At 35.7% G+C, this 27,364-nt stretch overlaps 1 protein-coding gene across 6 annotated transcripts in view; it reads right to left on the reverse strand.

The window, feature by feature from the left end:
* Positions 1-277: 277 nt before the first annotated feature.
* The window catches only part of ADGRG2 (adhesion G protein-coupled receptor G2), a 60,167-nt gene continuing 33,080 nt past the window's right edge, over positions 278-27,364 (reverse strand). For 2 of the 6 annotated variants that reach the window (XM_063342627.1, XM_063342636.1), the window contains exons 8-28: positions 25,965-26,012; positions 24,649-24,716; positions 22,384-22,457; positions 21,255-21,294; positions 21,089-21,123; positions 19,592-19,674; positions 18,867-18,927; positions 17,635-18,368; positions 16,625-16,826; positions 16,129-16,285; positions 13,921-14,070; positions 13,577-13,699; positions 12,422-12,467; positions 12,217-12,320; positions 11,500-11,624; positions 10,378-10,646; positions 9,468-9,567; positions 8,884-9,158; positions 8,128-8,229; positions 7,218-7,370; positions 278-2,360 (exon numbers count right to left, since the gene is read on the reverse strand). In XM_063342627.1, the coding sequence (XP_063198697.1) occupies positions 2,176-2,360; positions 7,218-7,370; positions 8,128-8,229; positions 8,884-9,158; positions 9,468-9,567; positions 10,378-10,646; positions 11,500-11,624; positions 12,217-12,320; positions 12,422-12,467; positions 13,577-13,699; positions 13,921-14,070; positions 16,129-16,285; positions 16,625-16,826; positions 17,635-18,368; positions 18,867-18,927; positions 19,592-19,674; positions 21,089-21,123; positions 21,255-21,294; positions 22,384-22,457; positions 24,649-24,716; positions 25,965-26,012 (3,134 nt within the window). In that variant the 3' untranslated portion in view covers positions 278-2,175. Of the gene's footprint in view, positions 4,541-6,435; positions 6,543-7,217; positions 7,371-8,127; positions 8,230-8,883; positions 9,159-9,467; positions 9,568-10,377; positions 10,647-11,499; positions 11,625-12,216; positions 12,321-12,421; positions 12,468-13,576; positions 13,700-13,920; positions 14,071-16,128; positions 16,286-16,624; positions 16,827-17,634; positions 18,369-18,866; positions 18,928-19,591; positions 19,675-21,088; positions 21,124-21,254; positions 21,295-22,383; positions 22,458-24,648; positions 24,717-25,964; positions 26,013-27,364 lie in introns of those variants that run through there. The other 4 variants (XM_063342666.1, XM_063342647.1, XM_063342656.1 and 1 more) reach the window with 4 other exon arrangements.

Raw genomic sequence — 27,364 nt, forward strand, 5'->3', positions numbered from 1 at the left:
CAGCAGGCTTGAGGGCAAGCATTGCCTGGACAGACTCATGTCAGGGTTTTCTTTGCTAAAACAGATCTGCTAGAACCATGAACGGTAAAATATGTGGAAGACAACAAATGTAAGGGCTAGGTCAGCATTTCCCCCAAGAGGTTACATAGGGCAGCTTTTGCAATCTGAAGAATTGTAACACAGCCCAGTATAACAACACATTTATCTAACAGACAAAATTTATGTATTTTGTGTGTTGTAGTTGCTGTAAATTTATTACTTTTTTTTTACAGTTGAAAATATAAATACAAGAACATTAAATAAATTTACAGGACACAGTGCAAAGGCAATTAAACAAATAGTTAAAGCATTCACAGAAATGCATTCCAGCTACTAGCATTCCAGTACTGTCTTTTATTAACATGCAGTTAAAACCTTGTGGATAAACACAACAAATACTTTAAGTTCTTTAAGTTCTCACTTCAAAAGCATATTCAGAGTTGTCTTGGACATAGGTGACCAAAAGGACCCATGCGTTGCATATAGAACCACAAGAGGGTCTGAGTACCGAAGAGGTTCAGTTGCTGAACTACAAGACAGCCCCAGACAGGAGGCATTAAACAGATGCTTTTTGTTGAGAAGAGTGTTTCCAGGCTCCCTATTGAGTGCTCTGGGAAAGCAAAACCCTTGCTTCCCTCCAGCGAGCATCTGCTTCAAAAAAATCCCCTTTACAGGGTCTGGCACGCTGCAGCATGGCGCCAGTTTGTTCTAGCTCTTGCACCAGAAGCATCCAACCTTTGCCCAAGAACACAGGGAAACAAAGGCAAGGGCCACACCTGCACACCTCTGTGAGGAGGAAGAGGCACAAGCAGGGCTCATGCTAATTTCTGTTCATGAAGAATCTTCACAATGTAGTATGGGTGCTATTTTCTTTCAGCTGTTGCGCAGGAAGAGCCAAAATCCAGCTTTTTCAGACAAATATCACAAAGTGCATGAAATTTTGCTTCAGAAATTACTGAGCTAGGGCCTCAGGATTTGGCTTGCCAACCAACGGCCAAAGTACAAGCAGAAAAAATCATTAGAATAGCTCAAGAGCTGCCCCTTAAAAAGCAGCCACACAACGAAACAGACAATTTCTCAGCTACTAAATACAGCACCTAGCATTTATTCTCTGTGGTTTTTCTTTAAAAAAATAACACTTGTCTATTTTTCTTTATCACTGCAAATGAGAAATGGCAGTGTGTTTAATCTCCGGAACCACCATGCAAGATAAAATATTGACCCTGCTGAAATCAATGCCAAAAGCTTCCATTGACTTACTCAAGCCACTAACATAACTTAGTTGTATTTAATAACCTACTGACTGCATTATTTATCAGTCCCTCATTCATGGCACTCTACTTTGATGATACCCAGTTTCTATCCTTCTGTGGTGTACTGAGCTCTGTCGCTAAAGGTTCAAGATGGATAGTGTTTCTATTTACAGTTCTGTATCTGGTGAATATATATAAACCACCATAAGTGATTTCACTTACTGAACAAATTAACTTCTGTATCATTCTATGTTGAAGTTAATTATTTCAATTAAAGACAAATGCAAGCTTACAATAAAAGTTAAAGCAAAATAACAATTATTTTTCTACACATAGGAATATTTAAATTTATATTACAAGAAATAAATATAAAAGTATCATTAAGATGCTTAAAAGTTTATATTTTTATGCTTATTTACATCACTATAGTTTGCTACTACAACATACAAAAAGTTGAAGACAGCGTAGCTAACATTTTTAAAGATAACATTGTTTGTACTCACAAGTTGTAACTTCCTACATTTATACAATATTACTATGTGTTACATCCAGATAAACTTAGTTGTAATGAAAAAAAACCTAAACAAAACTTTCCTTTAAATGTAAAAAAACTCAAAGAACTTCTAATGAAGAATCAAAAGGGAAATGTGCCAGCTGTAATTTGACATCCAAGATACCTTGTCAGAATAGTAGCTTCCCTTTGTTTGTTTGGGTTGTTTTTCTTTTGGTTAATAATTGTCCTTGTCAATCCATTGCATGGCTGCCTTGAAATTCCAGTACCATATATTAAATAAAATCAGTTCTTGGTCTGCTCACATTATGTAAAACTGTTAAAGTAAATCTCTACTTCACACTGTAAAACAATGTGCCGTTTAAAAGGAAATCACATTTTCTCAATAAAAGTTAGGCTTCCCCTCTTTGAAGTCCTTCTGAGCGAGATACGGCTTTTTTGGCTGCCTGTATCATCCTTTTCTTGAAATACAAGTTGTTTGCCTGAAAAGTCATGGAGACACACATCACCATTCTGTACACTGAAAGAAACGCCATTCTTCTCACTGGAAAGATGGCCTGTTGAAACAAAAAAAGTGCATCCCCTATCAGAAAGGTTCAGAATCAAGTCTCCCATGCTTTTTCAGTCACTGTAGGGAGTTCACGCACTCTCTGTTTATCCCTGCAAAAATTTCAATATGCGTATTTTTCTGTACATATTCTGTATACATGTCTTCTCCTGCATGAAATCAGTAAGAGATCTGAGAGATGTTAATATATTTACGCACGATAGGATTCCGTATTTTAAGCAGAGAAGGTCACAATTCTCAGAATGTAGACTTTGACATGGAATAAATATCACTAGATAAGACGCAAAATACTTCTCATTCTAGTTTTGCTTTAACAAGTTAAGTTTAAAAGGTTTCTCAGGTTTGCCATGCATCTGAAACAAAGTGAGAAAACAAGGGTATTTTTTTCCTTTGAAAGGCACTCAACTTGCAGCATTTATTTCTGGAGGACAATCAGAATATGACCTAGGTCCAGTCATAGGTCTAAGCCATATTCAGACTGAGAATCTTACGCATTGAGGTGAATCTGCAATGAACGTGTAATTCCACTGCTGATTGAAGCCTATTAATGAAACGCTCCACAAATGCTCGATTCACTGGATGGAATCTCCTACCTCTAGGCACCACATTCTAGATAATTTTTATGAGAATTAGGATTTTTTTTTATTGTAAGTATTTGTGCAAGTGCTTCTGGTTGGAAATTTACTTTTTTTCCCCCAAAGCAGTCAAGTTTAAAACATCTGCCAGAATCCTGATATCGTATGTATTATATCAGTAGAAGTAAATTATAAGAAATACCACAATGGGGAAACCGAAACCAGAACTAGTACTTCTTTTGGGAGGGGATCGTTTGTTAAACACTGAGAAATGAGTTCACAAACACAGATGCAGAGCTGTCATTTATCATTTATACCATAATCTGCATTAATAAAAACCATAAAACATCCAAGTTTGCTATTTGTGTTAATATTTACAACACTTCATATACAAACACCATGATTCAGTAGATTTCATCAAATCTACTGAAACGACACAACAGTGAATATAGGAACTGCTTGCAGTTTATGCTTTTGGGAGGAGGAAACACATTGGTGAGAAACCTCTAGGCAGTGAAAGATGACTCTCTTACAGGGATCAAAATCTGATCCTCTGTAGTATGCCTGGATTCAGTCCACCAAATACCTCACCTATCCTGGAGCAGAATCCTGCTTTGGCTCTGTCCTCCCCTTTCACACTCTCACTACCTCAAGCTTCTGAACCCTTCCAGAAGGGGAAAGGCCACATTACAGGATGCTCTTCAACTATTTCTTGTTGTTGGGGTCACCAGAGGGAGAAGTATTTGGTGACATCTCTCCCATGCACTTAATCCCTCCCGCAGAAAGGATTCTGCTGCTTGACTGACTGGGCTGGACTGCTCTTCTGCTTGGACCAGGTGCCCCAAGCACACAGGTTTAGTATCAGTCTACCCAAACTAATCCTTCACTTTAGGCAGACTGCGTACCTTTCAGCAGTTACCCTACTGATTCAAGCAGATGTCAGTATATCAGTTGCATCAAAGTCTCATTGGCAAACTTTTCTTCAGAATGAAAGACGGTGTTTTTTAAGTAACACGTGAATATGTATTTCTAGCCAATAAAGATTACTACCAGTCTGAAAATGTAATGCATACAACTTAAACACCTCAGGATAGGAGTTTAAGGGAGTGGGTTTGTGGTGATGGCTGTCAAAGATTACAAATTCCATGCCAAACTACCGAGCTGCCACTGAACCCACAAAATGGAAGCATTGGCTCAACAGATTATGCAAAACCTCTTAAATTTAAAGTCTAATATTTAATTGTTAATTTAAAAGGCCATCAAGCACTAAACCAGGCACAAATGTAAACAAGGTAAGATGAGAAGAGCTTTGTTAATCAATTCAAATCAGATAAAGACTGAAATGACAGAAAATCACCATGCTTGCTGACACTGTAATTGTGCATATATAGTTGTTTAACCCCCTGCCTGACTGTAACTGTTTTGTTTTAGAAGGAGTGTTCAAAATAGCTGTGCCCTAACATTAGGGCAAAATCTGAGAAGAAAATAAGGCTATTCTGTGAACAAATTCAGAAGGGTGGTTTCTGTTTCTCAGTGAGGAAATCTGCAGGTTCAGCCATGTGATACCTAATGGTAGTTTCCCAAACATGCAAACCTGTAAGAGAAAAACCGAAAACAAGGAAATATTAGTATGCCATGAAAAGATGAAGTTACACAGTCCAGTAGGCAAGCAAAGCCACAGGCTGTATAGACACCCCAAACTTAACCATGGCAAGTCATTCAGTCTTGCATCTGGAATAGCATTTCAGTGGAAGGAGGGAAGCCAAAGACATTAAGTGTTTACAGCTCAGTACATTTATGACATAGATCTTAATTTCTAGAGTGTTTTCTTTTTGGAGCTGTTATTTTGAAGTTCTAGCTGTGAGACCAGGGAAATGAGGTACAGCAAATTAGAAGCTCCTGTGTTCCTATCTAACACCAGTCAACTACCTTTTGGAGGCATTTGCCCAGCTCTTCTTAGATAGAACTGCCCCATGTTTGCAAGATTAAGTGTAAGGAATTGCCTCAAAGAGCTCTGCTGGGAGGACTAACTCTATCCAAGCATAAGTTTAGCCTCTTCTTGTGGAAGTCCTAAAGACCCAGAAGAATTATTTAGTCAAAGAAACTATGCAGGCAAAGTATCATACAACCCTTTTGATATGAATGGAGGATGTGGTACAGGGTTCACAGCATTCAAAACATACAATAAAGTACAAGAGGAGATGAGGTGGATCATATGAGACATCTGTGTTCATGAGTGTATAAGAAGAAAGTTGTATAAAAGTTCTTTCAGCTGCTTTGTCTGAGAAGCTGTTGGCACAGGACATACAGACTGTCACACTGGAAAGATCTAATTATGTGAATAAACTAGGACAGAACTGGAGCACGTCACACAGAACTGGCATCACTCAATGGTTTAGATCACCAATTTGGCATCCCATTCTAAAATACTACCCAAATCAACAAAAACTTGTTCTGGAAAGCCACAACAGGACCATTCACTCAGTCGCTACAACAAACAAGTTCAATAAGACATTTCTGTTATCTTTCTTTCTGTCGAGAAAAGTAGCCAAAATGCTTTTGTAGCTGTGTCTAAGCATGTCAAATATTGAATGGAGAGGTGGCAACTTTCATCAGACTAACTAACATAGCTGGGAAAAAAACCCCACAAGACATGCAGGTTTTTGTTGTGCCTGAAAATTTCTCTCTCTTTGAAAGGTATTACTTCTACCTAAAAATATTGCCTTGCTTTGTATTTGATGACAGTGAGAGTTACTGGATTCTGTTTCTCAACTGTTCTGTTAGATACGAAGTATGTTAATTATTGCATTGTGTGATAGCCAAACAGAGAGGTTTTCTAAAGGAATTACAAAAAAAAAAAAAAAGGAACTAATTTTAGAAGCTCAATTTGGAAAGCTGTACAGGGCATGTCCACATGCCATTTCCTGAAGTGTTGTGGTTTCTTTACAATACGCAGCTAGTACATCCAAATGGACAGTAACCTATCAAGGGGGCAGCACATACAAATTCCATAGCTTTTACTCTGTCCATCTGAGAGACTATCTGCTGAGATAATGCCACTGATTATCTGCTGTCTTCTGACAGCACATGCCAGGAAACAAGGACAACACAGCCTCTGTGAGCATGTTCTACAACTTCATACTAAACCATCTAGCTGATGGCATGACTTCTTAGCCTCAACTCTTGATCAATTGGGAAAAATACCTTAGGCACACAGCAGTAATGTCCTGTAAATTTTGCTCAGTTTAGGCTTTCGTAGATTACAGATTTATAAGTTATTTTTCTCTTTGAAAAATTGACTGTCTTTACTGAGACCTCGAATCATCAGCAGGATGTGTGTCCAGCAAAAGTGTGAAAACATAGATTATGCCCGTTGCAAAAAGATTTTTTTTTCAATAAGTACGTTCAGTGGAGATTCATATCTAGTTTTCTACACAGCCAAATAAGCCACACCAATTTGCAAGTGAAATTGACTGGAGTGCTACATACACCTGCATTTCAACTTCTCAGGAACAGAGCAGAAGGTAACAGTTCAGAGGACAAGTACTGTGTTAGAACAGGAAGGACAGAGAATTTTACTTCTGAAGAATTGTTTCCTGCAATAAAGATAGATTCCTGTTAGACAAAAACATCCTTAAAAACCCCACAGGTGAAACAAAGAGCTATAGAGAAATTCAGTTTCAATACTTACTCTGTAGCCAACAGTGAGGCAACCCTCTCAGCTGCACTCTGCTCACTGAGGTGATTTTATAAGTTACAGTCTCCATTTCTCTTACTTCTCCTCTCATAAGCAGCTTCCATGTGAGCATTCTATTAATGTTCTTCCTCATATTACGTCCTACATGACTCCTTTCATACCTTCAAGCTATATTATTATCCTACATGCCTTTCTTCTTCAGGCAATGTTTGTTTTAATAAGATTTAAATATGAGATGGTTTAAAATATGCTTGAAGTTTAATGTCGTACATTCAGGTGACAAGAAAAATGTTACCAGCAGCTTCTGGTAAGTAATTGCTCTAATAATGAATATTACCTACTATTTGATATATAAATGAAGAGTTCCCACTGAGTAGGAGAAATGGCTATTTTAAAACTTTGTCTATAGTCCCCTAAAACATTTGTAAGGACATCTTGAAATATTCTGACCCTATACTTAGGTATAATATTTTGTCAGCACTTCATTTTACGTAAGCATGAAAGACCATAGCACTTCTGTTTTAAGACAAGAAAAAAAAATAGCTTGAGAAATACTATTTTGCATTATACATACCATTTCCATTCATGTGCACTGCGTAATCGTTATTCATCAGCAGTGTTGTAGAATTAGTGGAGTTACTGTTTGATTGTAAGGAATTGGAAGAACTGGATACTCCTTGATTTACGGTCTGCTTCTTTAAACCATTCGTAGCAGTCCTACTCCAGTCTGCAACAGACACATTACAGAAAATAGCACAACTCATACAAACAAAATACAAAAACACAGTTAATAATGCAACTGAATTAAAATAACAACAAGGCACTACACACACTCTCCTCACAGTATTCTAGATAGAATGGTGTTTTTCTAAGAATGTAAAGATTCTTGATGTTTAAAATTATTTAAATCTAGTTCCTTTTTTTCTTGGCCCTTTTTAAATATGAGCAGCCAACTGTCATAGTTTTATGACTGCAGACCAGAACAGAAAGATAACTGAAGTACGGTTGAACCTCTAAGTTAAAGTGTACAAAAAGTATATAGCTTTATGAGAAGTCAACCACTGACTAACAAAAGAACATAAAACCATTTGTTGTTGTTTTTTTTTTTTTATTTAAACTGTGCTTCACCTTGTTTTTGTGGAAGTCACTGGTAAAACTACAGTTGACTCTGAAGCTGGAACAAATTTTACAGCTTCTAACTGATCAAAAGTCTTCTGCAAAGACGTGCCTTTATACTGCAGTGGAAGAGATCAACTGCACTTAACAGGTTAATGCAACAGCATGTAAGTATGTAAGAACTGCATCAGCTACCACCTTTAAAGAGTATAATGTTGGAGGTTTATTATACCTTAGATAATTAGACCTGCAACTGCAACAACATGACTTATTGATTTTTTTTAAATAAGTATTACAAAATACTAGGAACTTAACACTGAGTGTAAGTATTGAGAAGTAAAAAAATAAAAATAAAAATTCATATTTACCAGAGTTTTCAGCCAGCCTGAATTTCCCACAACAGAGATATCTTCTCCACTGTTTACGGACATTCTCCTTTGTTACACAATAGAAGATAAAAATGAAGAACCCTGCAAAACAATTACATTAGAGAATGTTGCAAAATTGACTTTTGTTACTTCTTATTGAAGAATGTTTTGGTTTTCTTTAATTTCTTTAAAATTTTTAATCAAAAGTAATGACACCTTTCTTTGGGGAAAAAATTTACAACTCTGAACACTGAAGTGTTCACTTTTCCCTTACATGGATGAGAGGAATCATACACACAAATGCAAGAACAACAAATATAACCCAATCCACAAAGTGCATAGTAAAGTTTCCTTTTATCAAGTAAGAAGTGAAAAATTATGTGGATCCTGAAATTTACTTAACACTTTGGGAGAAGAATTCAAAGCAATGTCAAACAGAGGGTATGATACAACACTGTCAGGCTATGCAGCTGTTAGCACACGGTGTGACACTGACCCATCTTTTATTAGCTGCTAACCTGTTACCACCAACTGTAACAGAACCAGCAACACTACAAAATTTTGTGCATTCATACAAAGGAAATAACTCATATCTAAAATAACAATAAATGGTACCCCCTTTACCATAAACTTAATTAACATGTTAAAGCACATATCAAGATTACATCTTTATTGCTGAATCAAGAAAATGCCATTTCCAAATGTTTTGTTCATTACATTGTACGCAATGGGCTGTCACACGAAGAATAAACTTACCTTGCAAAGTGTTGAAAATGGTAAAGAGGTAAGTAAATACCTCGTTTACGGTGAAGAATGCAAATCCCCAAGTAATTCCCAACAGGAATGTGAGGCCAGCAACACTCCTAAGGTCTTGAATACTGGTTTTTCTTTGGGCACCAAGTTGTTTTTTCTTTTTGATACGACAGAGCTGGATCAGCACAACAATGAACATGCTGATATTTATCAGGAATATCAGGCAAAAGTATCCCACAGCAGTAATATAGAAGACAACTCTATTTTTAATCCAGCAGCTAGAATACAAGAACAGTCTTGTCAACCATTATCAGAAACAGAAATAAAGTAAAATAAACATGAGATAAAGGTGTGGTTTGTTGCACATGCAAACTATTTTGTCCAAAAAAATACTTTTTAGTAAAGAGGCAAAAGGGTAAGATCTTTCATATAGACAATAACCACAAAACACATGACATACTGTAGAGCTATACTGTTTCAAAGCTCTCCCATTGCTCCCTTCCCTTCCCCACCTTTACTTGAAAGAAAACTAATTTCATAGGACCTCTCTCCACCCACCCCCAAAAAAGCATCTCCCTTTAACTCACAATTCATCAGGTCTGTTTATTGAAACCCTTCCAGTGGTTATAAGTCCATAATTATCTGGTGATACCGCCAACACAATGGACACAACTACTGCTGGTAACCCTAAAAGAGTATGAGCAAACACATAAGTGAAAATCATAACAAAGACAGTATTATGATGACTTGAAATTGTTATTTTTCTGTGAAATCTACAACTTGTTTCTGAATTTGTCTGTTGAATTCCGTTGACTACTAGCTGCCTGAAATAATCTAAAAACTGGAGCATTCAAACTGCTCAGGAGCGTAGCTTGCAAAGAAACAAGAGTCTTCTCCACAGTTACCTCCAAACCTTTCTGAATAAGGCAACAAATACCATAATCAAACTGATTTAAAAGATCAAATAAAGGATACCTGATTTTTTTTCTTACATCTGTTTTAAGAAAACAATTCTATTCATTTTAGTGCCTTCACTCATGTTTACTCGAGTGGCCAGAGAAGATAATCAGGTCAAGAATCTCTTCATCCTTTATCCAGTTAGATCTGTTTTGCTGCTTTTTGTTAGCAACTGTGCTACCCCAGAAATGGAATATATATACATATTGGCATTTATTTTCAAAATAGAACTGATGCCATCCATCTGGTAAATGGAAAAATTGGTTCTATTGTACTTGCACAAGGGAAATTCATTATCAATTTGTATTGCATCAGCCCCAGTTCTGCAGTTAGAGGGGAGTTCCCTAACTCAGAAATGTGGACTATATAGGATCAGGTTTACTTGGTCCATGAATACTTGGTCACTGCAAGGTCATAACATTTAATGACTGCTTCATTTTAATTTCTGAACTGTGTCACATTCACTGAAATACTTGATAAAAGAATTTATCTATTTAGCATCCAAAAGGAAAAAAAAAACACACAATGAAAAATACATACCCCAACCAACAATGCAAAATTTAAGAATGTATTTCCGTACGTAGGTATTAAAGACTTTCACAAGGGCCAGATACATGTGGAAAGCTTCTAGGCCCATCCAGGTGAAGGAAACCAAGAGGAAATAGTGAAGAAATACTGCAACTGCAATGCATAGGCCTCGTGTATCATACAGTGCAATCCATGAGTCAAGGAGAAAAACTAAGTTGAGCAGAAGTAATGCAGCACACAGCTGAATAAGGATTTTGGAGGGGTAGTCTCTCCGGATTTTCCTAAAAGGCAAATTAGTGAGATGATATCAATTGTCCATGGATCCCTAGTTTACTTTCTCTCTTGTAGTCCTTAGTGCTCAAATGCCAAAAAAAAAAATACATATTTTCATTCATATATAATGCTTCATATATTACATTTATACCTGGACACAGTAATTTACAAAAGATTTCCAAATTAAGTCTCTATGAATAAAGTTTGTTATAATAAGCTTACATAAATACAAACAATAACTTGGATTCTTAGAGTTTAGCACCATGATTATTTTTTTTACATTGTACGTTCGACGACTTCTTCATTACTTCCAAAAAACCAAAATGTGACTGTTCCTTATCACTAAACTAGATTAGGCGTTTGCCTGGGCTTCTAAAGCCTTGATGGTGACAAGTAAGTCCTTGATGACAGGACAATGAGAGAACAAATGTGTGCTGAATAACTTCAAGGAGGATTTCCAAAACATAGTATGGAGGATTCAGTAGTTAAGGCTCAAATGTAAGAAAATGTTCCAACAAACAACAAAGAATACAAATATGTTTAAAAATGCTATCATTCTGCACTGCTCTATATATGTTGCATATTAAACACTTTCCTTCACACTTCTATTATGATAATCCATTATAAAATATTTAAGAGTGCTACTTCTTCACTTCTTACTGCATAGAGCCTCATGACTAATTCACTTGTCCACAAGGTTAACATTCCTGAAGACTGAATCAACACCTTCCTGGTAAACTGGACAAATTTGTGCATTATTAATGGTGACAGAATCCATAACTATTGGAAAGGACTTTGCAGTGAAGACTAAAAGCAATCATAATTGAAGAATAATGGGATCTTAGTTGAACAGGTACTTACTCAAAGGCTATGTAGGTCACAAGAGTAACAGAAAGAAAAATTGCAGAGAGGCCACAGCCTATATAAGATATAAAAGTCAGCACCAATTCTTGTGTGGGATTCAAAGGAGTATTTCCATACAAGTTCTAAAATGGAAACAGAAGTTAATTTCAGAGAGTATGTTTCTTAAATGGAAAAAGATCAAAAAAACCCCAAATGCACCCTTCCCTCTGCAATTGGAAAAAAAAAAAAAGAGGAAACGGTTATTTCCATCATGAATCTTATAAAAAGTTAACTGAAAAACAGAAAAGCCAGTCTAGTCCTGCGAGGAGCAGGGAGTTGGACTTGATGATCCTTATGGGTCCCTTCGAACTTGAGATATTCTATGATTCTGTGATTCTAATTGTGAAATCTCATTTGATTAAAAACCTGTTTTAAACTTGATTTGTCCTCATTTTTGTCTTCTGTAATATAAACAAATGCCTAAATCTAAAAGCTGCAGTTTAATAAGAACTTCTAGAATTTTTTACTTCAATGGAACTTATGGGCTCCCATTCAACAAGCAGCTTAAGCACGTGACTAATTTTATGGCTGTACGTACTAGCACTGAAGTGAATAAAACTTGATTAGTATTTCATAGGTGGTAAGTGCTTACTGAATCCTCATTTGCTAAAGATAACATATACTTAAATATTTTCTTGAATCAGGGTATGACTGCATAATTTTTTAAATAATTACCATCAAAACTGCAAAGCTTGTGAGGTGGTTGCATGAACAGACTGTTTCATTTACTCTGCTTTCTTTAACTATGCAACCTTCATATGACCAGCCTCCATGTCCACCTGTTAAAGAAAACAGCTTTATTATAAAAGCCTTTATTTATATTAACATGAGTTAACATCGCTAAAACAGCATGATATCTTGGGTGATCTCAATTACTTACCATTTTTATTAAAGTCCCAAAAAACACATCTAACTGTTGAATTATCCTGTTTGGGAGGTAAAAAAAATAATGTTTTACTAAACTAGGAGTTTATGATAAAGAAATTTATGAATTATCTACAAAATGCAGGCAAGAATAAATACTGTATACAGCTGTTTTACATGAACATAAAATGAATTTAGGTTCATAGAATGGATTAATATTCAAAAAGGCATGTGAAAATATGCTGAAGAAATTTGAAGTTACTATACAGGAGCTAGCTCTCACACTTATGCTAAGATTCTGTTCCTGGTAGAACTTTGTGAGTGATGTTTCATTGCCTTCCCACACTATACAAATTCTTGGGATTTCCCATCCTTCCTGATTTTGTAATTTTCAAGAAAATTACTACACAGAAAAGGAAAAACTTTTTCATTTGCAAACATTTGATCACTTAATACTACTACGACAAAGGTTTACGTATAGATTTCCCACACACATATGAAAATCCTAAAAATAGTAGCAGTAATACAGCATACTGCTATGAATACTAATACTTCTACAGTAAAGACTACACTAAGCCAGATCTAGGAAAAAAGCTTCAGGTACCTTAGTGTAATCCCTACATTTTTCAGTTTATAGTATTTTAGTATGTTAAACTCTTTTAAGATATGTGATAGAAGATTTTAATCCTTGATGCACGTTTAGGAAAGAAACGCTGTATATGAGCCCTAATACTTTCAGATTACACACACCTGTGTTCCACTTCAAGGAACCACATTCCCCGTAAGAAAAAAGACTTATATTGCTTTTTGGCCACACAGCACCTACAAATGTCATGATTGCAGCAACTCTGTAGCAACTCCCACTGTCAGACTTTCATCTGAGAGTGTTTATCCTTTGAAGAATAAAACAGAAGAGTAGGTAGGAAAGATAAAAACTGGATGGATAAGTGATAAAGCAAAATTACCTGAAACCATTTGGGAACAAAAATTTATACCAGTGATAAAAAAGAAAAGATTAGTGATATTGAAAGTCCAGACGGAGATTAAACGTCCACACTAATAAAGCAGAACCAACCAATGTGTATTCTTAGTACAGTATTTCTTCTATAACAACTCCAATGGAGGCAACAAAATTGTACTTTAAGTCTGCCCAAATGTAAATCAATCATACCTGATTAGGTTTGATATTCTGTAAAGTGACAGTAACATTTGCCTTTAAGTTGCTAATTGTGAGGTTAGAAACACTTGATGATATAACATTGCTGATTAAAGATGCATTCTTCAAGGACAGATCCTGGAACAACAAAAAATAATCAGATTTTGAAATCTTAAAGGAAACAATAGTAGAGTACAGCACCCAGAAACTCAGTTATTATGCAGAGTGAGCACTGGACAAAATTACTTTTTAAATCAAGCAGTTTTGAAATGTGTTTTTTGGGAAAAAAAGTCCATTCATATTTTATTTTGCTCTAGGCTTGAGTTTAAAACTGTAGGAACAGAGGATCAAGAAGATACCTGGAACACAGTGGTCTTCTTAAAGAAGTTGAATATAATTCTAGAAGCCAAGTCCAACTCTTCAGGAGGTAAACTGGTCAGCAACGATGAAGGAAGTGTAATTGATCCAAGATTATTTAAGTCATTAATTGAATTAATGCCTAGAGAGATCTGAAAAATAAATGCAACATTTATGCTTCATTTCAGTCTCTAAAGAAAAATTAAACTGTGACTTATTTTCATTTTATAACTTTGAAATACATATTTCTGTAATCACTGTTAGGAACTCACTGCTGCTCTCTCGTTCCTCCCCTGCTCCAGTGAATACATAGCATCTGCAGGCCTGAAAAGGATGCAACTCATTTCAGGTCTCCCTACCATTGAAAATACTCTTTTGAAGTTTTGAAGAAAACACTCATTGAAAATACCCATTTGCTTACATGGACAGAACACATCACAGTGGCAGATAATACTGATTTGCAAAAGGTGAAGAGCAACAACCTAGGTAAATCTACGTAATTGTGTAGGGGGATTAACATTTCACAGGACAAATGCCTGCAAAGGCAAGAATTTTTATACTCCATATGAAATATGTCAGAATTCAGAAAAACTGTAAATAGCCATTATTTGTCAATAGGTTTTTAAGTACAGTAGGTTAAGTAGAACCTAATAACATAAACCCTATCTTTATGATCATCTGGCAAAAATGGCAATAATAAACTGGATAAGCTACAATTCAGATATCTCAAGAGCTTAGTGATCTAACATTATAAAAAAAAAATCTGAACTTTCACACAGTTTTGTGTGCTGTACTTATAGGACAGAGAGCTTTGTTTAGTACAAAATCTCTAACATCTTCTTGTCACACATTAGTCACATAAAAATATCATCATCTCAGAGTTATGAGAGATGTGAAACATCAGAAGAACTGAAGAAAGAAATTATCTGTGTATTCAAAGAATGGTTGTAATAGGAATAACAGTCTGAACTCTCCAGAGTGCCCTAACAATGTGGTTTAACTCTTCTGTTTAGACCAGTGGTCTCCAAACTTTTCTGATCATGCACGCCCTAAAATTTTTTTGAGCATGCACCTCAAAATATATCTATCTATTTGTAAGTTATATGCACGTAGTACTGTACTAATATATAATGCATGTTATAAAACATACACAAAAATAGAGATTTTAAAAGGAAGAGATAAAGATTGAACATTATTTTTTTTTAAATATATTTTTTATTCATTAATCACATAAAAAATATTGTCTTCCTGCACCACAATGGACGCACCCCAGTTCGGAGATCACCAGTTTAGACAACCACCAAAGAAATCCCAAATCAATTCCATAAAAGTATTCCTGTTGCTCTGGTTTTAACTAGATGATACTTGTTGAAAATTCTCTGTATTTCATTGCCAGTGCCATGAGACTTCCAGAAAATCACTACTTAGCAAATATCTGTTTTTCGTCACTACCTAGTCATCTCAGATTCATGCACCACACATTGCAAGAAAATAGAAAAGAACTCAAATGTTAACATTTGGCATCATTTTCAGTATCACAGAACAGTTCCAGTGCTACTTATAGGTCACGCTACATTAAGCTATGTCCTTCTCTTAGAGGACAGAATGTGCCAAAATTTGTCCAGAACTTTCCATCTTTCCGTGCTTAAGCCTCCAAGATTGGTCCAAATTATTTCTTCAACCAGGAGGGAGGTTTGGAGTGAGACAAAGTGGATCCAAACTTTCTAAGCACATCTTTCTTGGTGAAACCAACTAGTCATGGGTAACAAATGTAGGAATGTCATTATCTAAGCAACATAATAGTTTTTTCCTGGAACCCTCTGCAATTAATCTCCTTCTAACAGATGAAGCCATCCGGCAACACTCCTTGACAGATTTCAGTGCTGTCAGGGTGGGTGATCAAGTGACTCATAATTCAGGGGTTTTAAGCCAAAGTTACTCCACCAAGCACTCTGTCCATTCGGTGTTCTGGCTGTACCCTCTGTAATAGTTTATTAGTCAAATGCCAGTTTCTGCTAAGTCTGTTGCTTATTTACACCATAATACAAAATGAAAGGAAAAACAATGTAGGGCTTCAAAAACAAAGTATTTTTTCTCTGAAACCAACACGAAAATAAATACAAAACAAACCCATGTTACATATAAATATAAAAACATCAATACTTAAATGTTTGAGAATTTTTAAGTATTTAGAATTTTCAGTATTTAACCTGGAGATCAGCAGAGTCCTGGACAGCAAAAGACATTTCGTTGGAGCGGATGTGATTGGTTTTGACAACTGCCAGAGCCAAGGAAGGGGAGGCAAAATCAGCAGATGTTGCTGAAAAATTCAGTTTTAAACCAATATAATCCACCAGTTTTATAATTCTGTTAAGAAAAAGAGATACTTAGTTTTACCAAACACATACATTCAAAATTCTTAGGCAAGTTGTGGTTATGGAGAAGCAATCCAAGCATAATGGAAAATACAGAGGACTCTGTTCACCACTGTGGTGTCAACACAAAAAAATACGCTGTTTTCCACAGCATTATATTATAGTAGAGCCGGTAACACTAGAATGATACTCCTTCCATTTTATATCAGTACTTTAAAGAACAAGAAATATTCTTTTGGATTATGATTATGAAAAAAATGAAACTTGCTGAAGCCAATTTATCAAGACAGTCAATACAACACACCTTTAATCTATTACCAGAATGACCTACCTGTTAGAAATTCGGGGTGGTAATGGTTGAGAAGCGGTCAGGACTTTGCTAACTTCATTAATCATCTTTTCTACATCTTTTGGCTCTACTTTTCCAGCTGCTAAATCGTTTTCTATTTTGGACACAATTTGCTCCGCTGTGGTGACATTAATGGTGGTAGTATGTACAGAAGTTGTGTGTGTGGTAGCTGACAGTATCTTTCCTGTGACAAAAGAAAAGTTGTGTGTTTATTTAAACATTGTGTTCAACAAATGAAGTAAGCTTTGAGAGGCAGAAAAATTAAGCAGTTCTCTTGACCAACAAACCTTATGACAACCTGTAAGGTCTCTCAACATGTTATGTGAGACAGAATCCTTTTTTCTCCCCATCAGCTACTTTGCAGATAGCAATACTTTAAATCTTAGGAAAGCATAAAGCAAGGTTTCAAATGGCCAGCATTAATTCCGCTTTTTATTGATAACAAAGTTCCTCACATCAGACCATTAGTGATGTTAAATAATCTATTATTTTGGATTTTTAGCCACTGGATGCCTGAAAGTAGGATAAAATCAAGATAAGGTCAGCAATTTGAAAAGGAGCTTGTAAAGATGCATACAATCTTCACAGGAAAATACGTAGCCACTTACAATATTCCTAATCAATAGTATTTTAAGGAAGATCCAACATTGATTCGCAATATTTTAAATACTAGCTTAGTAAAAAAAATATCTACCTGGCGCTGTAACTTGTTTTTCTCCGTCAAGGGTACCTATTTGGAACTTAGCACAGCACCTATCTATCACAGTTACCAACCAATGTGCAGGGTGAGGTATCGCTCATCATGGCCAAAGGCATCAGAATGTATTTTAAAATAAGTATACACCTTGTGAGAGTTGTCTCAGGTTTTTCACAGTAATTGGAAGGTCACAGCTCAGACATATAATCTTGTTTATAATAAAGTTTAAAAGCAAATTCAGCATATCGTATTCAAATTAAAAAAAATAAATAATCATTTTACGTGTCATATTTACCTGTGCTCCCATTAGGCAGGCTACCATGGCCATCAGCAGTAGAATGAGGATGAGAAGCTGAGACAGAATGGTTGACAGGACTAACAGTAGGGGTCAAAGTTATTGTGAAAGGAGTAAGGGGAAGAATAGGTCCCGCAGTAATGTTTTTGTTATGAGAAATAGGTACAGTTGAGTCTGTAGCAGGATGAATTTGTGCAACAGGTTTGGTGGAAGTTTCAAAGCCGGGAATTACTATTGGATGTTTGAGGGGAAGCTCAGAAGAGGAAATTGCAGAATGTTTAGTGAAATTTACAGACGGAGAAATTATTGTAATAGGCTTGGTAAGATATGCAGCATCAGATTTAATTGAGAAACCAGCATTAGTCACAGATTTTGTCACAGGTGTGGAAATAGTGACAGATTTATTAGAAGCTATAGAAGGAAAAGTTGGCATGGTATGTTGAGCAACAGACCCAGAAGAGGGAAGTGTAGTGGTAACACTGGTGGAAGACACAGAAGTTTCAGTAGTAGATGTGGTAGAAGTTTCAGAGAGAGGATTTGTAGTGGGAGATACGGAGAGAGTTCCAGAAAAATAAATTTCTGTGAATGGTGGGATCAGTGGTCTAATTGTGGGGCTTTGTTTAGAAGAAAGCGTAGTGGGGGAAACAAAAGTATTAGATTTGCGTGAAGTCTTTTTACGGAGAGGAGAGCGACGGAAAGGAACCCATATAGAATGAGGTGGCATGTCTATGGTACTGTAAAAAAAAAACAAAACACAAAAATGCATGTTAAATTTAACATTGCTTATATTTTAAAGAAAATTAGTGATAATAAAGGAATATATGTAAATAATATGGACATAGTACTAATGATGTGTATTTTTAAATCAATCAGATTGGATTGTTGCTCTAGTAACAAATGTGAATTCCATAACATTTTGAGTGTTCTTACATTTTATTTTGCTGTAGTTATTAACTAGTAAGTCCATAAATACTACTAGTGCCTTTGCTGCCTATTCCGGAGGTGACCTAATGCTGAACACAAAAGGGGGAAAAAAAAAAAAGGAAAAAAAAATGGGAAGAGAAGCGAGATGAAGGGAAGAGAGGAATGGGAAGGAAACTACATAGGAAAATGCCTGTCAGGTTGTTTTTGTGGAGTCCTTCCTGGCTATCACACTGCAAATGGAAGATGACTCTATTAATGCATTAAGAAATTTAGGAAATAAGCAACTCAAATTTTGTATTTATACTTACTACATTTGTAATTCTTCAGCAGTCAAGGAACAATACTTCAGTGACGAACAGCAGCACCGTTCTGAGATGACAAAGAAGCATTAACCTAATTTATCCTGAAGCATAAAAATTGCTAATACTGTTAAGTAGGATATTCAAATAAGCATGTATTTTATGTTTTTTAAATAATAGTGTATATTGCATAATTGATTTTGAGGGTTTTTTCCTGAAATTACATTTGCAAAACAGATCTTGACCAGTCAGAATACGGCAATAGATTTTTGCTCAATGCTTGACAAGTACAGATTTCTCTTTTTGTTATTGTACACAAACCAAAATGCAAAGCTACATCTTTTGAAACACAGAGACAAATGGTATGAGTCACCACTCCATCCTGTCATAATATCACTAAGAAAGCTTGGCTACTTTATAAACTTTACAATTCAGATTGCCATTTCAGTAACACGTTTATGTTCTCAAGTAATTTTACACCTAATCATTTCAAAGTCTGCTTTATTAATGTAGTCAGCAATTTCACACCAAAGTTTTTTTTAAACATCTTCCCCCTGCCCACCCAAAAATCAGGAGGCTGCATTTTGATGTATTAATATTGTTCAACAAAAAATTATTTTTATCTAAAATAAGTAACAATCTTTTCTTTTAGCTACTTGAAGGTCACATGTAAAGATATGAAATTTAATCTGAAAAGGTAACTGTGATGAGACTATGTTTAAAGCATAACTTACCAAGTTGACTTATTTCTGCTTTGTCTGTTAAACTGCTTATATTCTCTCTCTCAGCCAGCTTCATTATGAAACTGCACTGTATACTATAATGAGAAGAAAAATCTTTAGACTCAAGAAACAGATCTGCCTCATCTTTACAACAGATGAAACTAACATCAAATACTGAGTGAAAGCACATTAACACAGATGCTAAGTGTGATAGAAAATTTTTCCTAGGCTCTTTGAGATTTGGGGATATTTTTAATGCACATAAAACAGTATGTCAGGCTAAACAGGAGAGTAATACATCAGTTTGTGGCAGCTTATTTTCTCTTTTCTCTACAGACACTGTTGATTCTTAAATGGGGTCCTCCCTAATTAATGTTAGCCATTAAAGAGTTGATAATTTTGTAAAGATAATAACATAATCTCCACTGTTACTGTAAAGAAACTCCAGAGAGGAACTAGCAAGTGTCCTAGGTGGCTATGTCAGTGTATATGAAACTTCCATCACCTGGGGAAAGCCAGTGTTCTCTCTTTTGACTTTAGAGAGAACTTAAATGACCCACTTAAAGTTGTGGCATATTCACAATTTTGGTTTGATGACGTGAAATCCTGCCTACACTAGCAAACCTACAGTAAGAATTCTTCATGTTTGGCAAACTCAAACACACAGGAGAACGAAAAGGAAACACATAAAAGATGAAATGGAGCTTCTTCCAGCTATCAAGAATGAAAAGAGTACTCTAACTACTGATAGTATGTGACATGAAGGTGTGATCTGACTTTCTGTCTATTACCGTTTAGTGTTTTGGACTTTTCTTTCACCCTAACCCAGGAAGATAACCCCCAAATTCAAGTATTTGGGGAAATAAGGTTCCACTTTTTGTTTTAGAATACAGTGTCTCCAAACTGATAATTTTAAAGGACCAGCAATTTAGTGCTGAGTAGCAATTAAATTGACAGACATTATCTACGTTTCAGGGTTTCCAGGATCACCTCTGTGGAGCAGCCTTGCCATTCTGATACCCCATGGATTCCAAACTCTGAACTGTTTACTTTCTCAGGTTTCCCCTACTCTGAGGATGGCTGGTTCCCAAGCAGAAGAATAGCAGCTTGGGAGGTCTGATGCAATTCCTTCATACAGGTTGCATTGTACTCACAAGCTTTGAAAGTTTGGTGGTCCGAAATCCCACAGCCTTAGTGGTTAAGTTGCTATGTGACTCAGCTAATAGAAACATGCAGAAGAAAAATGGCAAGCAAGCCTGTGCTTCACCAGAAGATTAATGAGAAGCAATAGAGTTTGGTTAAAAAAATAAAATAAAATCACTAATGCTAGGATAATAATGGGATCAGAATTTCTTTGTCAGCCTACGTATATTTCACCAGCTTATTTCTCAAACTTAACTTCCTAGAAAGTTTGTTTTTACTTTTGTTACATAGCCATTCATACTTATGTATCACAAGACAATATATGAGCTTTTAAATATATGAGCATTAAAAAAATTAACAACAAACCTTTGGTTTTCTGCACTGCATTCCATAACAGAGGACTGTAATGACAAGTGAAAATAGGAAAAAATTGTTTTGTCAGAAGAAAAAAGGACTGATACTTAGATAATGATGTTATCAGAAATAAGTTGAAAAAAGTTTTCCAAACAGTAACAGTAATTAGTAATCTTACCTCACTTACTGCTTGCAAAATTTTTCTGAACTCTGAAATTCTTTAAAATAAAAAGTTACCATTATGGAGGATTTCTAGTTATGTTTCTAAAGAAATTGCAACAATAAAATGAAAAGAACAAGCAATTACTAAGAAAAAAATTATTTTCCAGTTGATCAGTGATTTTTTAAAATCATGCCAGTTCTAACATTGTAAATCCACTTTTCAAAGCATTGCACATTTTAATAGTTGCCTTTGATTAGTGACTCCACAACTAAGTTTAACCCTCTGTCATCGCATATCTTAACATTAATCCACTTCTTTAGAAGTTATTTAAAAGAGCAAAAGATAAATCCTAATATTGCCTTTTGACAAGCAAGCATTTGAAACAGAATTCTAAATTTATACTCAAAGCCACAGAAATAGAATAAGAAATATGGATTTCATCTGCAAAAAGACCTGTTGGCCAATTACATCTTTTTGATTTTCAGGCTAAGTTTTGGGAATAGCAGTAAATATTCAGTCATTCAAACCTCTCCTTATAAAGACTGTGAAAGAAGAAACTACACCAAAATAAAAATACAGATATAATTATTAATGTATTATGTTTCAATATATAATGTATTATGATTTATTAAAAAACATGCAACTATGAAAGTTCTCGTAGTATTTTCCTACGAGACAGACTGAATCCTTGAAATTATAAACACTATTTATTCATGAAGAGCAGCAGCCAGACTGGCATTCTCAACAATCCACAACTCATGTCCTCAGTATTATTATTATGGTTATTATGATTACTACTACTACTACTACTACTACTACTACTACTACTATTATTACTAAGATCATCAGCGTATAAACAACAAGGCCTTCAGGCCTTGTTGAGCCTCGAGGAAACTGAAGGACCTAAAGGGAAATCAGCAAATGTACCATTTCTTAAAACAAATGCCAGTGGTGCATAAAACAAAACCAAGACTGTTCTAACCAACATGAACTGTATGTTAAAAACCAATAACTTAAAACTCCTGAAATTGTTAATTTATGAAGTGCAAGAATAATGCAGAGTGAAGAGTTTGCTAACCACATGGAAGGTCTCACTTCATCTTTTTCAAATATAAGATTTTAATCCTTATTCAAAATTACTCACCTCAATTTTTGTGGGGTAGGTGCTGGAATTGCAATTAATTTTGTAACTTGACTGTTGATGGTTATGTTATTAACCTGTTAGAAACATATTCCACGGCTAAGTAAACCCAGTAATTTTTAGCCCTAAAAGAAACATTTTCATTTCACAGATTTTAATAGGCTGAAATTCCAAAGATAAGAAGAACATTTTCTCATTAAGACACTTCAACAAATATGTACCATGATATTGTTGTCACCACTTATGGAAGGAATTTGCTCATCTAGTATAGATTAAATAGCAGGATCTGATTTGTGAAAGATATGAGCAAGAGGATAGTGACCACACTATATCTCATGTTGGAAAAAGAGGAATTTGGCTTAGTTTGCAACAAAGACAGCTTAGACCAGACACTGAACAAACTTTCTAAGTATAAGGGCAGCAATGGGACAAGTTCCATAATAGAGATAAGTAACAGACAACATAGAATCCTGGGAGTAAGAAGTCACGAACTGAGGTAAAAGATGTGGTAGGGATAATCTAACCTTAGGGCTGGGGAATAAATTAAGGTTTATCTGAAGGCCTTTTATAGATCTGCATTCGTATGTTATTCTGGTTGCCATCACTACCAGTTATTTTTACATTTTATGCACACAGTAAGCATCATGATGAAAACATCACCTGACATACATGGTATTGACATTACCTAAGAAATATTCTGATAAAATAGTTTCAAGACACAGCAAACTTGCTTTTCTAATAGCTGTAGGCGTAATCTTAACACACTAGGATGGTTTCAGTAGGCATTATCACCATTGAAATGCAACACAATGCCAAGGTGGCTTTTGCCTGGGAAGTACCCCTGCGCAAACTCAATGTTCAATGGGCACCTGTGCAGTAGCTCTCTGCGGTGATTTTGCCGACTACTCTGATGTGTGCAGAGGTTGGCCTGTGAAATCTTAGACTGAGTGCAGACAGGGGTGTGGGTCCTTTCCAAGCTAATATCCTTTTTTTTCCCCTCTCCCTTCAGTTCGCTATCTATAATAATTGAAAATTCTCATCCTCATAGTATTATCTCAATACTGAATAATCTATATGTTCCTTGGTTTGCATGACATCATTCTCTTAAACATCTGTTGTGCTGTATAAATGGACACACTTATGTCACATAGGCCTACTGCAAAATTAATAACTAATTAACCACATGTGAAAAAGTACAGAACAATACCCTATTTATGAGCATCTGAACAGGAATTATTCCCAGGATACAATCCAACTTAATTTATGCCCACACTGTTGCTATCTAATGATGCTTGCTTTCTTAAGTAAAGTGCCTAAATTAATTTCTGAAGGAAGATCCTGTATGCTTAAATGTAGATTCTTAATTACACAGTTCCTCTCTCCAGACTTGCCAGGGTTTCCCCCTACTTTCAGTGGTGATATCAAGAATACAGGCCCTTACTGTAGGAAAGTGGCCAGCAGGAGCAGGGAAGTGATGGTGCCTCTGTACTTGGCACTGGTGAGGCCTCACCTCGAGTACTGTGTTCAGTTCTGGGCCCCTCTGGACAAGAGGGACATTGAAGTGCTGGAGCGTGTCCAGAGGAGAGCTACCAGGCTGGTGAGGGGTCTGGAGACCAGGTCATATGAGGAGAGGCTGAGGCATGTTTAGCTTGGAGAAGAGGAGGCTGAGGGGAGACCTCATTGCCCTCTACAACTACCTGAAAGGAGGTTGGAGAGAGGTGGGTATTGGCCTCTTCTCCCAGGTGAATAATGACAGGACCAGAGGAAATGGTCTGAAGCTGCGGCAGGGAAGGTTTAGATTAGACATTAGGAAGAATTACTTTCCTGAAAGAGTGGTCAGGCACTGGAACAGCCTGCCCAGGGAGGTGTCTGAGTCACCATCCCTAGAGGTGTTTAAGAAACGTCTAGATTTGGCACTTCAGGGCATGCTCTAGTGGCAGAGATTGTAGGGGGGGTTTTTTGTGTGTGTATGGTTGGACTCGATGATCTCAAAGGTCCTTTCCAACCATGAAGATTCTAGGATTCTATGATTCTATGAAATTTACTTTGCTGGAATTCTAAAACATAGCTGCAAAGCAGCTGTTTAAGAGAGAGAGAGTAGATCCATGCACTGCAAATATTAATTCGTACTGCAAACTGTATTTGAAATGAAACGAAACTATAAAAAACATAATAAGAATCCTGTCAAGGTATCAGTATTTTAAGTGTAGACAAAGAAACCCATTTCAACCTTCCTTACAATAAAGTTTTAAAAGAGAGAACACTTACTATGTCTACATTTAGTGACGCGTTACTTTCTCCATTTGCCTGAAGTTTTACCTTGCCCACATAGAACACTAAAACCAAAAGGCAAAAAAGTTAAGAAAATCAACACTAAATCACATCATATAAAATTATTTGAGAATTTAAAAATTCACTGTTTTGTGTTACAATAGAAAGAAAATAAGAACATTTACACTAGCTTTTCTAATCATTTACTATTTTTGAAAATGTTCATTCATCTCTTCACTTACTATTTCCACAAATGAACTACTCCAATAGCTTCATTAGTTTTTGTACATTTATTTTTGCTGGGTGCCTCTAAATTCCTTCTAATTTGGGGTTTGCTGTTTGGGTTTTTTTCCCAAAATACTAAAACTGCACTGCACGTTACTATTAATACAACTCCAACTCCACAACGAGAATAAAATGTGTGGGTAAAGGCAAAGTGATACTCAAAATTATTCCCTTGGGAATTAAAGAACTTTCAGGATACCATAATTCAGACCATCATTCAACAGTCCTTGAGAGCTGGTAGGCCCATTTTGGAGAAAAAAAAGGAACTTCTACGACACTTCTCTTCCTCCAGCCACATATTCAACACAGGCTATAGAGAAAGACCCATACAGGAAGGCACACATGACATCACGCAAATCATCTAGCAGTTTACGTTGTCAACCAGTAGGGAAACTTTACAGAGGGAGGGGCAGATACATACTCTGCCTCTTTCTAATCTATAAGGTACTCAGCATATGGCTACTTGGCAGAAGTGACTTCATTTTCTTAAGTATTTCTCACAGAAGCCGTTAATCAAAGTGTTTGGAAGGCAGCAACACGTATCAACAAAATCTTCTTTTACTACGTTTTTATTAGCACACATAAAGGGCACATCATTGCTCTTTCCATTTTTCCTTGTTTGTCTGTTCTGTCACATTACACTTTTAAAATACATGCAGGCTTTTACAATAATTCTCCTAAACATTGTTTCAACTTCTATTCCTGATACAGTTGGGGTCAATACGGCAAACATTAGTGTCTACCATAGCTTACTCGTTTCTTGTTTTCTCATGTTTGTAATTATTACCTGTAACTGTGTATAAGAAACCAAAGATCAAAAAGACAATAGACTAAACACTACTTTTAAATAAAACTCCCCACTTCTTATATTAATTTTTTAGAAGTTACAAAAAATCTCCCTAAATTCGCAAGAAAATTTATTACAGAGCTTGCTTTTACATACCAACTAAAAGTTGCCCCATTACTCAGAACAGAAAACAGTTGGAAATGTTTTTCATAAGGCAAAAAGGAAAAAGAAAACCACTAACCTGAGAAATTACAGACAGGTGTTATGTTGCATAAAATGGTTTCTCCTGCTACAGGTTTTTTTGGAAAAAAAAATAATCTAGTGAGTAAAAAATTTGAACCTAAACCCAGTACTGACAAACATACATATGTACAATCATTTCAACACTTTTAATGTAAAAAGGTCTTTACCTTTTAGAAGTATTTCACATACTGTCTTGCCTTCACTTCTCTAGGGCACTTACCATGACATTTGTAAGACTTAGTATTCAGAGTGAAACATGCTCATTTTGATTAATTAATTTTGAATAATTTTCTGTAACAGTTTCCACAGAAGACCTACATGCAAGTGGTCTTTTTTTTAAATCCAAATAAAACAGGAATCGGCATATCATAAATAAGCTCTTCCAATATCACAGTATTCAATCACTACATAGCATATTAACTGCTTCTGAGGATCCTACCACAGCTACTTATGATAGCATGAAACTAAAATTGTTCTACTTGATAGAATTCAGACTATGATAATAGCAAATATGTACACTCTCATCTAGAAGAACATGTCTTTAGTTAGATACAGCAAGCTTTTGCTCACATATTTTTAATACTACCTACATGACAAAGAAATAACACTGATCCCAAATTAGGGGTACTGTAAACAGATGGGTCTGTTGTATAAAATTAAGAAAAAAAATGACCAGAAAGATATTTGCATCCAAGACAAAACTCCTACACTTGTTCATAAAAACAGCGTGGCAGCACAACTTTCCTTACTTAAGCAGACAGATTGGCCTCCATTAACGGAAAAAAAAATGCTATTTTCTCTGCTGTTACCATTAGCTAGTATCAAAGGAGATGGTTATTTTTTTATTTTTTTCCTTTTTCTGTGCCTGTTATAGTTTGACGCTTCACCAATTTTAACATCATCAACAAACAGCCATCAGAGGATATGGATTGTGAGCTGGTGGCAATATTCAAGTTATTAGAAAAAAATATTTTTCAGACAGGTATTTAGATTCAAATAAATTTGCCTTCCCTTTTGTGTTGGCAATTATCAGGGAAATAGTTATGAAAATTCTATCAGCACTTTAAAAAAAATCCTTAAAGAAATAAAGTGTTCATAAATAATATTTATGTTTGTCAAAATTATTAACTACATGAAGAACAACAACACTTAAAAAACCCAACACAAAATCCAGGAGTGACACAAAAGTAAAGAGTAACATCAGCCTCTTTTTCTTTACATAGTACTCATTTGTGTGGCACCTAGTCTTCCTCAGCACTTCTGCATGCCACCAAAACGCACAAAATAGACAAGCAGTGTAGAGGACAAAAGACTGATCAAAAACCACTACTGTTTCCAGACCCCAAAGATCATTAGATAACATAGCTGCAAACTTCCTGCAGGTCACATCCACAATCA

Source organism: Chroicocephalus ridibundus, chromosome 1 (genome assembly GCF_963924245.1).
Source record: "Chroicocephalus ridibundus chromosome 1, bChrRid1.1, whole genome shotgun sequence".
Taxonomy (NCBI): Eukaryota; Metazoa; Chordata; class Aves; order Charadriiformes; family Laridae; genus Chroicocephalus; species Chroicocephalus ridibundus.